Raw genomic sequence first — 16,201 nt, forward strand, 5'->3', positions numbered from 1 at the left:
TGTTAAGCACATAGGTGACCTCTGGGCCTCAGCTTTCCTCGGTCACAGACTTCAGGCATCACTAAGTAAATTGACATAGTTTGCCCAGAAATATAACAGCTGTATAGCAGAGTCTGGTGACTATGCTGCATTTTCCTCATTTAAAATCTGAATGCATTTAATATATTGCATATTATAGCCACAGTTCATTTAGAATGTGTCAATATTTTATTTTGTACAACTGCTTTCCTTGAACAGAAGCATACAGATGCCACAAAAGCAAAATTAGGAATATACATATTCAAGTTTTGTATTAAATAAATGTTTGTTTTCCTTTTGACTGACAGGCCGTAAACTATAATTACTACTATTCATTGAATGCCTGGCTGCTGCTGTGCCCCTGGTGGCTGTGTTTTGATTGGTCGATGGGCTGCATCCCTCTCATTAAGTCAGTTGGTGACTGGAGGGTAATTGCACTAGCAGCACTCTGGTTCTGCCTAATTGGCCTAATGCGCCAAGCCCTATGCTCTGAAGACAGTCACAAGAGAAGGTAAGAGACAATGGTGAATTTTAACTTCCACATTGGGTTAAGTCAGGAGCATTTTGCTAAATCCAACACTGATCATTTTAACAATTTTGTGGAAGTCATGTCTAAGGACATTGATTTCCAATACATAGTTGTGAGTAGGATGAGTTTGTCCATCTGGAATCTATCCCTGGCTTCAACTAGTGGGGAGTGAACCTGGAGAAGAAGGGTATGGATGACTACTTTATATCCCCCTCCTTTTCCCGAAGTAGTATTTTGAGACCCTTTTCTCAGTGGGTGGTAAAGAGTAATTTGTGGTCAGAATGGAGAGTGTAATTGATGTATGTTGTGCCCATTATTTCACTATTCTTCTTCAGAAAACCTTTGTGGATGTTATAGTGATTCCTTCGGTTGTTTGGTACAAAATAAACTGCTGCCCCAGAGAGACTTCTTTCTCACTGAAGAAAAGAGGAAAAAAGTGTTACTGAGAAAATAATTGGAGGAAAAAACAAGTATTTCATGAGAAAGAAAACTAAGACAATTTCCTTTACACATAAGTATTTATGGAATTAGATTAGTAATTTCTCAAATTAAGTTTCAAGTTTACCTGTGTTTTAAATTGGTTCATAATTCTAAAGGACAACAAACTTTTGTCCTACTTCATTTACACATGGGCAGTTAGATTTTATTTTATTTATTTTTATTTTTTTACTTTTTAAAAAAGATTTATTTATTTATCTTTAAAGGGAAAGGGAAGGAGAGAGGGAGAGAAATATCAATGTATGGTTGCCTTTCGTGCGTCTCCTGCTGGGAACTGTCCTGCAACCCAGGCATGTGCCCTGACTGGGAATCAAACCACGGTTGTTTGGTTCTCAGGCCCATGTTCAATCCACTGAGCTACACCAGCCAGGGCTAGATTTTATTTTTAAAGTACTGTAGGCACAGGGTCCAGGAAGAAGGCACGACACCTCACCTGGTTTCCCAGTTCATTCTTATGTTACATGGGACATTAGAAATGATAGCCTAATTCCAGCAGGGTTTCATTGCTCAGCTTCCTTCTAATTGACTGAAATTTGTGCTTTTGTAACTTCCAAAAAGATATTAGTTTATTTTAGATCTTGTAAAGTTTAAACTAGTTAAGCATTATTATACCTGTTCAGTTTGTGAGGTTTTTTTTCCCCTATGAAAACTGGAACCAATTATTGGTTCCAGGTTAATTGGAACCAATATCCACTGAGCTATTCAATACCTAATGGTTTGAGGTGAGTTGGTCGTAGATAAATTAATAAGGCCTCACAAATGTAGTCACTCTAACTTTATGATATGAATTGTGTGACTTGTGAATTTTATCCTTATGTCTGATGCTGAGTGCTTTTCGGTAAGATTTTTATGTCTTACCCTAATACTGCCAGGCTAAACCCTTTCTACTGATGACACATTTTGCCGATGCCTGTTCTCAATTGAGATCGTAGGTGGAAAAGGCCTTTATTATTATTTTAATGTTGAGTAGCATATTTTTCTTGAGAAGTCTAAAAATAGATATATTAAGTATTATACTTCTTATTTTCCAGGGTCCTTATGTTGGGCCTGGGATTCCTCATTATCCCATTTCTTCCTGCAAGTAACTTGTTCTTCCGAGTGGGCTTTGTGGTGGCCGAGAGAGTTCTCTACCTCCCCAGTGCTGGGTACTGCATACTGCTGACTTTCGGGTTTGGAGCGCTCAGTAAACATACTAAGAAAAAGGTACTGGCCAGGAGTGGTTTTGTTCATAACCACGGTGGTTGGATGGAATTTCCTCATGACATTTACCGTGTCTCTTTATTCTTAAGAAACTAATCACTGCTCTCGTACTGGGAATTTTGTTCATAAACACGCTGAGGTGCATGATTCGCAGCGGCGAGTGGAGGAATGAAGAGAAGCTTTTTCAAAGTGCCCTGTCTGTGTGTCCTCTCAATGCTAAGGTGTGTTGGCTGCCGTGTTTTTTTAGAAAGACATTACTAGGAAATATTTTAAGTTCAACAGCAGAATAAGAATATTTGCCTTCATACAGCAATCTAGCATAAAATTTGAGTTTTTCTATTTTTGTTGTTACTTTGATAAAATTTATTAAAATTCCACTTAGGCAAAATAATTCAAATAAATTATTAAAACTGGACAATGTCAGTGAAATAGGAGATTACTTAAATGAGGTTTTACCCATCCAGTTGGTCCAATCACCCTTCAAAGTGGTGGTGTAGGTCCTAATACCACACATCCAGTCTGAGGCTTGAAGAGGCCCACAGTGGAAACATTCAGAGCACACTTTTCAAAATACATGCTTTGGCCATAGCGTTAACTAGCTTCCAAGCCATAATTTGAAGATAGTATCTACAAATGGACAATAATTCAATTCAGGAAGTTTAAATCATGCTGTGTGGTGATACATGTGTAGTACACATTTCTGTCCCCTGTGGTTTCTCTACTTGTGGTTCCTTTTTGTTAGATTAGGTAAAAATAAACGTATAGACTTTAAAGTTGGCAGTGTTTTTGCTGAGGCATTCTGGTAGGTATTTTTTCACTTGGATTCTTCATGAATCCAAGCCCTCAGTGTAACCAGCTCTGCCCCTTTGGATGGAACCAAACATTTCTGAACATTCCGTGCCCTTTTCTATAAAGGGGGAAAATGCTGCCTCTCTCCTGGGTTTGTGGTGAGGCTCTAATGAAATGTGGCATCTGAAGTGGCCTTAATATAGTAGTTGGAACATAATAGGTATTCAAGAAATATTAGCTTTCTTAGGTTCATTTTAGTGTTGGCTGTTACATTAAATAACAAGGAGGGAATGTTACTTGCTCAAATGGAATACCAATAAGTTAGGGTAGAAGATTTTCTGTGAATATAGATCATTATTATTACTCAGTAATGGTTCATTCTCTCTTGGGTCATCAAAGTTCAAGCTTCCTAGGATTCTTCAAATGAGATCCTTGAAGGGTAGAAAAAAAAGAGCTCTCTGGAGGTTGATCTCATTTTTACATTCTGTATTTAAGAAAAAGCAGTGATTTCAGGTAAAATTATATGAACAGATCTAATGAAGAGTTGGCATCTTATTGTGACCTTGAAGTGAACAACAGTACAAAAGGTCCTGACTCCTTGTTTGTCTTTTTCTTGGATTAAAAAACCTTGCTCACATTTTACAGTTAAGAGATTTAAGTAAAAGAGTGAATTGCTTCAAACTTTTATCATTCATTTGATTTGCAGGCCTACCCATTTATTTTATGCTACTAAAAATAAATTGCCTATAATTTAATTTTATAAACATTAATAGATTTGCTTTATTTTTACTTTTCTGTTTCAGTAGCAGTACTTTCCCCTTCTAGTTCTTCCATATAAGGAACTGAAATTTCTTCGGTAATGGCTCTATAATTAATCTCCATTATCTTTTTTCTAAGGTTTTATACATACATACACACACACACACACACACACACACACACACACATATATATATATACTTCTCTTTTATATATATGTAAAAGAAAGAGAGGTATATATATATATGCCTCGTTTATATATATATATATATATATATTTTAATTTTCCAAGTGGGAGAAACTGAGGCATAGAAACATGGAACTTATGTTATTTAGCTTAGTAACCTAGGTACTAGATAGAGACCTGGTATAATAGAGTGCCCAGGTTACTCTAGTAAATGAGGGAGGAGGAGATGGGACATACGGGATTTTAAACCTATCTGTCTTTTCCAATAGCACAGCTTCATGTGTTGTAGGCTAGAAAATACAGGGTGTACACATATGGGTGCACATACAGTTTTTGTATGTCAGTGTGTGTAATTTTCCTTTTTTAATTTAAAACATACATACTTACAAGACCTCATCTTCAAAATGGTCCTTTCTTCTTTTCTAAAGTATATTTTATTGATTATGTTATTACATTTATCCCTATTTTTCCCTTTTGGCCCCCTCTGCCTGGTACCCCTCCTTCCCTCCAGCATTTCCCCACTTAGTTCATGGCCATGGGTTCTGCACATAAGTTCTCTGGATTCTCCATTTCCTATATTATTCTTAACATCCTCCTGTCTGTTTTGTACCTTCCAGTTACACTTTTTAAACCCCGCACCTTTTCTCCCATTTGTCGCCTTCCTCCTCCCAGCCAATAATCCTCCAAATGACCTCCATACCTATCACTATATTCCTGTTCTGGTTGTTTGCTTAGTTATTTGCTTTAAATTTTTTTTTAAGATTCAGTTGTTAATAGTTGTGAATTTCTTGCCATTTTAATGTTCATAATTTTGATCTTCCTTTTCTTAAATAAGTTCCTTTAACATTTCATGTAGTAATGGCTTGGTAATTAACTCCTTTAGCTTTACCTGGTCTGGGAAGCGTTTTATCTGTCCATCCATTCTAAATGATAGCCTTGCTGGATAGAGTAATCTGGGTTATAGGTCCTTGCTTTTCATCACTTTGGATACTTCTTGCCAGTCCCTTCTTGCCTGCAAAGTTGCTTTTGAGAAATCAGCTGATAGTCTTATGGGTACTCTTTGGAGGTAACTCTCTGGTTTTCTCTTGCTGCTTTTGAGATTCTCTCTTTATCTTTAACCTTTGGCATTTTAATTATGGTTTGTCTTGGTGTGTTCCTCCTTGGGTCCAACCCGTTTGGGACTCTTTGCTTCCTGGACTTGTACATCTCTTTCCTTTGCCAAATTAGGGAAGTTTTCTTTCATTATTTTTTCAAATACATTTTCAATTTCTTGCTCTTCCTTCTACTTCTGGCACCCCTATGATTCAGGTAATGGCATGTTTGGAGATGTCATAGAGTCTTCTTATACTATCCTTATTTTTTTGAATTCTTGTTTCTTCTTTTTTAAAAATTTAAAATTGTTCAGTTATAGTTGTCCCGCCTTTTTCCCCCATTGTTCAACCCTACACCACCCCCACCCACTCCCACAGTCAGTCCCTCACATTGTCCCTGTCAATGAATCCTCTATTTGTGTTTGTTTCCCCTTCCTCTACTTTTCCCCATTATCTCCTTACCCCCTCCCCTCTGATCACTCTTTATTTGTTCTTTATTTCCAAGTTTCTGGTACTATTTTGCTCATTTGGGGTTTGTTTGTTTTTTTTAATATAATTTGTTGATTATGCGATTATAGTTGTCCCATTCCCCCTTTCCTTCATTCCCCTTTACCATATTCTCCCCCCTTAGTTCATGTCTATGTGTCATAAGTTCTGTAGCTCCTACATTTCCCACACTATTCTTGCCCTCCCCCTGTCTATTTTCTCCCCATCATCTATGCTATTTACTCTCTGTAACTTCTCCACCCGCCTCCTCGTCCCACTCCCCTGTTGCTAACCTTCCATGTGATCTTCATTTCTGTGGCTCTGCTCCTGTTTTAGGTGTCTGCTTAGTTTGCTTTTGTTTTAGGTGTGGTTGTTAATAACTGTGAGTTTGCTATTCTTTCACTGTTCATATTTTTTATCTTCTTTTTCTTAGATAAATCCCTTTAACATGTCATATAATAAGGGCTTGGTGATGATGAACTCCTTGAACTTAACCTTATCTGAAAAGCACTTTAATCTGCCCTTCTATTCTAAATGAAAGCTTTGCTGGATAAAGCAATCTTGGATGTAGGTCCTTGTCTTTCATGACTTGGAATACTTCTTTCCAGCCCCTTCTTGCCTATAAGGTCTCTTTTTAGAAATCAACTGACAGTCTGATGGGCACTCCTTTGTAGGTGACTGTCCCCTTATCTCTTGCTGCTTCTAGAATTCTCTCCTTCATTTTAATCTTGGCTAATGTAATTATGATGTGCCTGATGTGTCCCTCTTTGGGTACACGTTCTTTGGGACTCTTTGAGCTTCCTGGATTTCCTGGAAGTCTATTTCCTTTGCCAGATTGGGGAAGTTCTCCTTTATTATTTGTTCAAATGAGTTTTCCACTTATTGCTCTTCCTCTTCCCCTTCAGGCACCCCTATAATTCGGATGTTGGAACGTTTAAAGATGTCCTGGAGGTTTCTAAGCCTCTCCTCATTTTTTTGAATTTTTGTTTCTTCATTGTTTTCTGTTGGGTTGTTTCTTTCTTCCTTCTGGTCCACTCAATTGATTTGAGTCCCAGTGTCCTTTCCATCATCGTTGGTTTCCTGTGCATTTTTCTTCATTTCACTTAGTGTAGCCTTCAATTTTTCATCTAATTTGTGGCTAAAATCAACCAGTTCTGTGAGCATCCTGATCACCAGTGTTTTGAACTGTGCATTTGATAGGTTGGCTATCTCTTGGTTGCTTAAAAGTATTGGCTCTGGGGCTTTGATTTGTTCTTCTATGTGAGCCATTTTTGGTCAGATAGTGCCTATTATGTAGTGATGGGCGGAGCCTTAGGTGTTAACCAGGGTGGGTCAACCCAATCACTGGGTTGTGATGCTGTATGTAGGGGCAGGATCAAAGAGAGAACAATGGCATTTGTTCCACTCTCTCTCGGATTTCAGTCCCTTCTGCTGCTTCCCACAAGCAAATTGGACCCTTCTGGTGTTGGTTCCTGGGTGGGCGAGCTTGTGTACATTCTAGGATCCTGTGAGTCTCCCCAACAAACTCTCCTGTGAGACTGAGAGTCTCTCCTGGCACCTTTTTAATTGGTGCTTTTTAGGCTTTATTTCCTGTTCCTGGGGCCCTGGGTCATGTAGTCTTTCTTGCTGTTTTTTTTTTGCCTAGTTTATCTGCGTGTGAAATTGTGACCGTGGTCAGCCCTGCGCTGCCTGCACTCCTGACTCTGTCAGTCACAGCCTTTTTCTGCCACAGTTTCTCTCCACTGGCCACTGACTCCGCCCCTCTTACCGGTCTGGTTGAATTGTTGTCAGACTTCCATACAGTTCGATTTTCTGTCTGTTCTGGTTGTGTTTTTGTTTCTAAATCTCTGTTGGTTGTGCGAGGAGGCACAGTGTTTTCACCTATGCCTCCTTCTTGGCCAGAAGTTGCTCATTTGTTTGTTTTGTTGATTAGGTTTCACTTATAGGTTCCACTTAAAGACATATAGTATTTGTCTTTCACTGCCTGGCTTATTTCACTTAGCTTAATGTTCTCCAGTTCCATCCATGCTGCCATGAAGGGTAGGAGTTCTTCCTGTTTGCTGTGTAGTATTCCATTGTGTGAACGTACCGTGGGTTTTTGATCCATTCATTTACCACTGGGCACTTAGGCCGTTTCCAGCTCTTGGCTCTTGTAAAGAATGCTGCTGTGAACATTAGGGTGTATGGGTTCTTTTGAATTGCCGTTTCTGGATTCTTAGGGTATAGACCCAGCACTTGGATTGCTGGATTGAAACACAGTTCCATTTTTAGTTTTCTGAGGAAATTCCATAATGTTTTCCAAAGTGGCTGCACCAGTCCGCATTCCCAACAACAATGCACTAGGGTTCCCTTTTCTCCACATCCTCTGCAGCACTTGTTTGTTGGTTTGTTTACAATGGCCACTGTGACTGGTATGAAGTGGTATCTCATTGTGGTTTTAATTTGCCTCTTTCTAATGGCTAGTGATGTTGAGAATTTTTTCATAAATCTGTCTTTCAAGGCCCTCTGTCATCCTTGTAGAAGTGTCTGTTCAAGTCCTTTGCCCATGTTTTAATTGAATTGCTTGTCTTCCCCGTGTAGAGTCATGTGAGTTCTTTATATATTTTGGACATCGAACCTTTATCCTAAGCAAATGTGCTTTCCCATACAGTTGGTTCCCTTTCCATTTTGTTGATGTTTTCTTTAGCCAGGTTGAAGCTTTTTAGATTGATGTAGTCCATTTGTTTATTCTTTCTTTTATATCCCTTGCCATAAGGGATATATTGGTGCAAATATTGCTGCATGAAATATCTGAAATTATCCTGTCTATATTCTCCTCTAGGACTTTTATGGTGTTAGGACTTATACCTAAGTTTCTTACCCATGTTGAGTTTTTTGTGTATCGTGTAAGTTAGTGGTCTAGTTTCATTTTTTTGCATGTACTTGTCCAGATCTCACAACACCATTTGTTGAAGAGGCAATTTTTACTCCATTTTATGCTCCTTCCTCCTTTGTCAAATATTAAGAGACCATACTGACATGGGTTTATTTTTGGACTCTCTATTCTGTTCCATTTTTCTATGTGTCTGTTCTTATGCCAGTCCAAGGCTGTTTTGTTTACAGTGGCCTTGTAATGTTTGATACCAGATATTGTGATCCCCCTACTTTCTTGTTCTCAAATTTGCTGAGGCTATTCAGGGTCATTTATGGCTCCATATAAATTTTCGAAATGTTTGTTCTAGATATGTGAAATATGTCATTGGTATTTTGATAAGGATTGTATTGAATCTATAGGTTGCTTTGGGTAGGATGGACATTTTGATGGTGTTAATTCTTCCAGTCCATGAATGTGGTATATATTTCCATTTGTTTGTGTCTTTCTTAATTTCTTTCTTCAGTGTTGTGTGGTGTTCTGAGTTAAGGTTTTGTACTTCTTCCATTAAGTTTATCCCTAAGTACTTTATTTTTCTTGTTGCTGTAGTAAATGGGATATTTTCCTGATTTCTGTTTCTGATATTTCACTGTTGGTATACAAAAATGCCTTCTACCTCTGAATGTTGATTTTGTATCCAGCCCTTTTGCCACATTCATTTATTAGGTTGAGTAGTTTTTTGGTGGAGCCTATAGGGTTTTCTATGTACACTATTATGTCATCTGCAAACAGTAACAGTTTTGCTTCCTCCTTTCCAATTTGGATGACTTTTATTTCCTTTTCTTGTCTGATTGCTGTGGCTAGAACTTCCAGTACTATATTGAATAGAAGTGGTGAAAGTGGACAACCTTGTCTTGTTCCTGATCTTAGTGGAAAACCTTTTAGTTTTTGCCCATTGAGTATGATGTTGGCTGTAGGTCTTTCGTATATGGCCTTTATTATATTGAGGAATGCTCCCTCTAGTCCCACTTCTCTGAGTGTTTTTATCATAAATGGGTGCTGTACCTTATCAAATGCTTTTTCTGCATCTATTGATATGATCATGTGGTTTTTGTCTTTGCTTTTGTTTATGTAATGTATTACATTTATTGATTTGCAAATACTGTACCATCCTTGCATCCCTGGGATGAATCCCATTTGATCATGGTATATGATCTTTTTAATGTATTGCTGGATCCTCTTTGCCAGTATGTTGTTGAGCATCTGTGTTTACCAGCAATACTGGCCTGTAGTATTCTTTTTTTCTTGTGTCTTTATATGGTTTTTTGAATGAGGATAATACTGGCCTCATAAAAAGAGTTTGAGAATCTTTCCTCTTCTTGGAATTCTTGAGATAGTTTAAGAAGAATTAGGGTTAGCTGTTTTCTAAATGCTTGGTAAAATTCTTCTGTGCATCTGTCTGGTCCAGGGCTTTTGTGTGTCAGGAGTTTTTTTTTTTTTTTATTACTACTTCAATTTCAGTAGTTGATATTGGTCTTTCAGGCTTTCTGCTTTTTCTTGACTCAGTTTTGGAGGATATATGTTTCTAGAAATTTGTCCATTTCATCCAGATTTTCAAATTTCTTGGCCTATAATTCAAATAATTTGTTCATAGTAATTTTATACAATGCTTTGTATTTCTGTGGTATCAGATGTAATTTTGTCTTTTTTGTTTGGTTCCTCTCCCTTTTTTTCTTGGTGAGTGTGGTTTCAGGCTTGTTGATTTTTTTTCTCTTCTCAAAGAGCCAGCTCCTGGATTTATTGATCCTTTAGATGTTATTTCAGTCTCTACATCATTTAGTTCTGTTCTGATTTTTATTATTCCTTCCTTCTACTTGCTCTGGGTTTTGTTTGTTTTTGTTCCTCTAGTTTGTAGATGTAGGGTTAGTTTGTTTATTTGAAATTTTTCTCTTTTTTAGTTAGTCTGTATTTTTGTGAACTTCCTCTCTGGACTTTGCTGTGTCCCATAGGTTTTAGGTTGTTGTGTGTTCATTTTATGTTGTTTCCAGAAACTGTTTGATTTCTTCCTTGATCTCATTATTAACCCTTTCATTGTTTAATAATATGGTCTTCGGTCTCCATGTGTTTCACTGATTTTGAGTTTTTTTCCTTGAGATTGGTTTCTAGCCCTTGTGATCCAAGAAAATGCTTGATATGATTTGAATTTTCTGAGGCTTGTTTTTTGTCCTATCATGTGGTCTGTCTTTGAAAATGATCCATGAGTATTTGAAAAGAATGTATACTTTGCTTCTTTGGGCGAAAGGTTCTGTATATATCAGTTAAGCCCATTTGATGTAGCCTGTTGTTCAGTGCCGCAATGTCCTTGTTGATTCTTTGTTTGGAAAATCTGTCCATTCTTGACAGTGGGGTGTTAAAATCCCCTAATGTAAGTGTTTCTGTCCACATCTTTCTTGATGTCCATCAATATTTTCTTTATATATTTGGGTGTTCCTATATTGGGTGCATATATATTTACAATATTCGTAGCTTCCTGATGGATTCTTCCCTTTAGAATTATAAATGGCTTTCTTTGTCTCTTTTTATGGCCTTTGTTTTGAAATTTGTTTTGTCTGATATAAGTATTGCTATGCCAACTTTTTTCCTGTCCATAATGCTTGGAATATATTTTCCCAACCCTTCACTTTCAGTCTGTGTAGGTCTTTTGATCTGATGTGGGTCTCTTGTCAGTAGCATATATATACGGGTCATGTTTTCTTATCTATTCAGCTACTGTATGTCTTTTGATTGGCACATTTAATCCATTTACATTTAAGGTTACCACTGAAGGGTACTTATTCATTCCCATTTTTTCTTTTGTACTTGTGTTTCTCTCTCTATACCTTCGTTCCTTAGAGCAGTCCCTTTAGCATGTCTTGCAATGCTGTTTTTGTTTAATATTCTTTTAGCCTTTTTTGGTCTGGAAAACACCTTATTTCACCTTTCTTTTAATTAATTAATTAATTAAATTTTTTAAAAAAGACTTTATTTATTTTTAGAGAGAGGCGAAGGGAGGGAGAATGAGAGGGAGAGAATTATCAATGTGCAGTTGCCCGTTGCACACCCACTGCTGTGGACCCAGGCCACAACCCAGACATGTGCCCTGACTGGGAATTTAACTGGTGACCTTTGGTTCTCACCCCACTCAATTCACTGAGCTACACCAACCAGGGCTCACCTTCTGTTTTAAATGACATCCTTGCTGGGTAGAGTAGTCTTGGTTGCAGGCCTTTGATTTTCATTACTTGGAATATTTCTTGCCATTCTCTTCTGACTTATAGTGTTTCTGTTGGGAAATCAGCTGCTAGCCTTATCAGGACTCCCTGTATGTTACTAGCTCTTTCTTCCTTGCTGCTTTTAATATTCTCTCTTTGTTTTTAAAATTTGTCATTTTAATTATGATGTATTGGAGTAGATCTCTTTGGGTCATCTTAATTGGGACCCTCTGTGCTTCTTGAGCTTGCATGGCTTTCCTCTCTCCAGATTAGGAAAGTTCTAACCTGTCATTGTTTTGCAAACAGGTATTCTATCCCCTGCTCCATTTCTTTTTCTGGTATTCCAGTGATTTGAATGTTGTTATGTTATATATTTTCCTGAAGTTTCCTTAAGCTAACCTAATACTTTTTTGACTTTTTTTCAGATTGTTGCTCTTCTTGGGTATTTCCTTCTACCTTCTCTTCCAGCTCACTGATTCTCTGCTTCATCCAGCCTGTTTGTAATTCCTCCCAGCATATTCTTTTATTTCAGATATAATATTCTTCCTTTCTTTCTGGTTCTTTTTTTTAGTTTCCTTTTTCATGTTGTTGTAGTTCCCACTCACTGAGTTCCTTGAGCATCCTTATAACCAATTTTTTGAATTCTATGTCTGGTAGATTGCTTGCCTCATTTAACTCTTTTACTGGGAATTATTCCATTCCTTTCAATTGGGGGTTCTTTCTTTGCCTCTCATTTTAGGTTACTCTTTTGGTTTGTTTCTGTGTCTCAGGGTACTCTGCTTTGCCTTATTCATGGGGTGAACTTCTGTGGCAGGAGTTCTGTAGTCTCTTTGATATCCTTCTCTGGATGTTCTAGGGTTTTTCTTTCTTCTGTTTGTGTTGGCTTTCTTATCATACTTGGGTTTTACTTGTTGATGGGTTCTCCCTTCTGGGGGGGCTTACTGGTAGTCACAACTCCCATCTGGTCTTGTATGCTATTGTACAGGTGTTCATTAACAAAGTAGTGTTATCAGACAACTGAACCTATACCAGCAAAAAGACCCCCTACCACATCAGCAATTGAACAAAGATTAATAAAGGTGAAGAGAGATTTTGGATGTTAGAAGCTATGACAAAGGGAATATGAGATGACTATACAAAGGGAAAATGTTATTGAGTGGTAAAAGTGAGGAGAATTGATAAAACAGGTATAGAATCTAAGCAAAGAAAGGGAAGGAACAAAATTTAAAATGTATGTTAAACATGAAAGGGCAATGGAAACAATAGGATACAAAAAGGGAAGAGTATACTAGGAGGTTTGACGTAAAGTTGGAAATGTACTACATAGACTAATGTGATCAAAATTGTAGAAAAATCACATCAGGATGGATAGCATAGACAATTGACTAAGTTTAATAAAGGTGGAATGGGAATAAGAATATTGTACAAAAGTAAAAAGTGAATATGAGATATCTACCATAAAGAAAACTGATTTTGAAAGGGTGTGGGAAGCAAACTAATAAGAGTAAGGAGGAAAGCCCAGGTTGGGAGAGGGGGAAAAAATGAAATAAAAGTCCTCACTCAACTCATCAGGAGCCGGGGGAAGGTGAAATGGAATAAGACAAAGGGAGAGTATTCTATGGGATATAAAGTGCAAACAAATAGTGAACAAATAGGAGTTGTGTTGGAGAAGTACATCAATAACCGTGGTATTTCACCTAACTATCCACTGTTTATAAAAGAAGGAAAAGAAATAAGACTCTTATGAGAGTGGGAAAAGAATGTGAGCTGACTTAAGGAAGAAGAACACTTATGCTAGTTTAGATGGAGAAGAAATAGTGAGTTAAGGAATAGGAACATGATGTAGCGTGAGAGAAAATAAAGTTAACAACAGTAATAAATTCAGGAAGATGGTAAAGTACATTAAGACCAGGGAAGGGTGCTGTGTGGGATTTTAAATAACAATAATATGTTAAAAATATATAAAAAGGATAAAAAGTAGAAGACCTAGAGAAGTGACTTATTTGGAATACAATTGAAGTGAAAGAAGAAAAACTAAAATGCAATTTGAAAGGGGAAAAACAAAAAAAAAAAACTAAACATGAAAATAAGAGAAATAAAAAAACATGCAAATTCTGATGAAGAGCAGGGTGAAATTTGTCTGAGCTGTTAATACTTGTCTTTTGACTTCCTGGATCAATCTCTGGTTTTCTTTCAGCTCCAGGTCTTACTGTCCTACGCTTGAAAAAAATAAAATAAGACAAAAATTTTAAAAAGCTCCCTCTTTTGCAGGTCTTCCCAGTTCCTGCATGAGGCAGGGGTTTGGGGTCTGTTTTCCCTTTCCAGATGTTCAGCAAGGAAGTGGGCTTAGCCTGGGCTTCAATAATCATAGGTGCCCAGTTCCCAGCCCACGCCCTCAGAGCACTGTGCTACCTGTACCCTCTTCTCTGCACAGTTGTGCAGAGCTAGTGCCAGTAAACAACTGTGCTTTGCATCCCTTTGATCAATCCATGAAGTGCACTGAGTGGGAGCAAATTACCCTACAATCCTCCTTCCCTCTTGGCCCGGCAGCTTTGCATACAAGGTCCCTGCCCACTGTGCCACAATTCCCACAATTCCTTTTGAAAAAAGTCTTGGAGCCACTGCTGCTCTGAGCCACTGCCCACCTTTCCACACATTCCAGCTCTCTGGCAAGTCCAGAGTCTGAGTCACAGCCACTCATGTCCCACCTCTTGTCCCAGCTGGGTGATCCAGGTGCCACCAGGATCACTCCAACTTTCTGGCACTGTCCTGGCTGCCTATAGCTGCCCCAGCTTGGCTGCACCTCCAGCTGTGTGTGTGCTTGCTGCTTATTTTCTCCCAAATGACTATACACAATCAAGTCTCCTGACGTGGGTCTGGGATTTCCCTGCTCTGGGAGGGGAGGTAGCCACTCGGCTGCTATCACTGACCTGGCTCTCCTCTGATGTCTCCACCATAGCCCTAGTTTCTGGTGCCATGGCTAGGACTTTCCCTGTCTGCCTATAAAACCTCCTTACTGCCTGTTTTGAAGCATCTTCTACACACTTTGGTTTCCAAACTTCATATCATCTAAGATTCTCTGAGCTGTTTACTTTGTTTTTCAGAAGATCGGCTAAGTGTCTCAGTTGAGTGCATGAGCAAGTGGACTCAACTCCCACCTACTTCGCCACCATCCTCTCTCCCTGAATTCTTGTTCTTTCTGTTCTGGTTGGATGTTTATTTCTTCCTTATGTACCAAATCATTGATATGAATCCTGGCTTCCTTTTCTTCACTGTTGGTTCCCTATAGATTTTTCATTATTTCATTTAACCTTCATTTTTGCCTTTATGTAGTTGCCATAGTCAATGAGTTCTTTGAGCATCCTGATTACCAGTGTTCTGAACTCTGCATGTGATAGGTTGGGTATCTCCCCGTCACTTAGTTCTTTTTCTGGAATTTTGTTCTTTTCTTTCATTTGGGCCATATTTCTTTATCTCCTCAATTTGGCAGCCTCCCTGTGTTTATTTCTGTATATTAGGTAGAGCTTCCTTGACTCCGTGTAAAAAGCACCTGTCTGGATGAATGTGGCTTCTTTAAATCCTTGGTTGTTAGACTTCTATACAGTTTGATTTTCTGACGGTTCTGGGTGTTATTTGTTTTGTGATTTAGTTGTAGTTCTTTTTCTGGTTGTGCAAGGAGGTGAAGTATGTCTACCTATATCTCCATCTTGACTGTAAGTCAAGGAAAACATCCTTTCTAAGAATGTTTTTCAGCAGTACCATTCAGTATGAGCAAAATGGAGACTTTTTTGTTTATTCATTTATTATTTATTTATATATATATATTTTTATTGATTATACCATTACAGTTGTTCTATTCCCCCTTTCATTCCCCTCCACCCTGCACACCCCCTCCCCCACATGCTCCCCCCCTTAGTTTATAACCACGTGTCTCAAGTTCTTTAGATTCTATATTTCCCCCACTATTCTTGCCCTCCCCCCTATATATTTTCTACCTACTGTCTATGCTATTTTCTGTACCTTCTCCCCCCTTCTCCTCCTCCCACTCCCCTGTTGCTAACCCTCCATGTGTTCTTCATTTCTATGGTTCCACTCCTGATCTAGCTGTCCTCTTGGTTTGCTTTTGTTTTAGGTGTGGTTGTTAATAACTGTGAGTTTGCTGTCCTTTCACTGTTCATATTTTTCATCTTCTTTTTCTTATATAAGTCCCTTTAGCATTTCATATAATAAGGGCTTGGTGATGATGAACTCCTTGAACTTGACCTTATCTGAGAAGCACTTTATCTGTCCTTCCATTCTAAATGAAAGTTTTGCTGGATAAAGCAATCTTGGCTGTAGGTCTTTGGATTTCATGACTTGGAATACTTCTTTCCAGCCCCTTCTTGCCTGTAAGGTCTCTTTTGAGAAATCCGCTGACAGTCTGATGGGTACTCCTTTGTAGGTGACTGTCCCCTTATCTCTTGCTGCTTCTAGGATTCTCTCCTTCATTTTCATCTTGGCTAATGTAATTATGATGTGCCTTGGTGTGTTCCTTCTTGGGTC

At 38.2% G+C, this 16,201-nt stretch overlaps 1 protein-coding gene across 4 annotated transcripts in view; it reads left to right on the forward strand.

The window, feature by feature from the left end:
* TMTC4 (transmembrane O-mannosyltransferase targeting cadherins 4) overlaps positions 1-16,201 on the forward strand; it is a 92,131-nt gene that overhangs the window by 41,159 nt on the left and 34,771 nt on the right. For 3 of the 4 annotated variants that reach the window (XM_037065797.1, XM_037065793.1, XM_037065796.1), the window contains 3 exons: positions 327-529; positions 2,077-2,248; positions 2,335-2,466. In XM_037065797.1, the coding sequence (XP_036921692.1) occupies positions 327-529; positions 2,077-2,248; positions 2,335-2,466 (507 nt within the window). The remainder of the gene's footprint in view (positions 1-326; positions 530-2,076; positions 2,249-2,334; positions 2,467-16,201) is intronic. The other variant, XM_037065795.1, reaches the window with a different exon arrangement.

This window comes from Sturnira hondurensis, unplaced genomic scaffold (genome assembly GCF_014824575.4).
Source record: "Sturnira hondurensis isolate 20B ecotype Veracruz unplaced genomic scaffold, ASM1482457v3 Scaffold0016184, whole genome shotgun sequence".
Lineage (NCBI taxonomy): Eukaryota > Metazoa > Chordata > Mammalia > Chiroptera > Phyllostomidae > Sturnira > Sturnira hondurensis.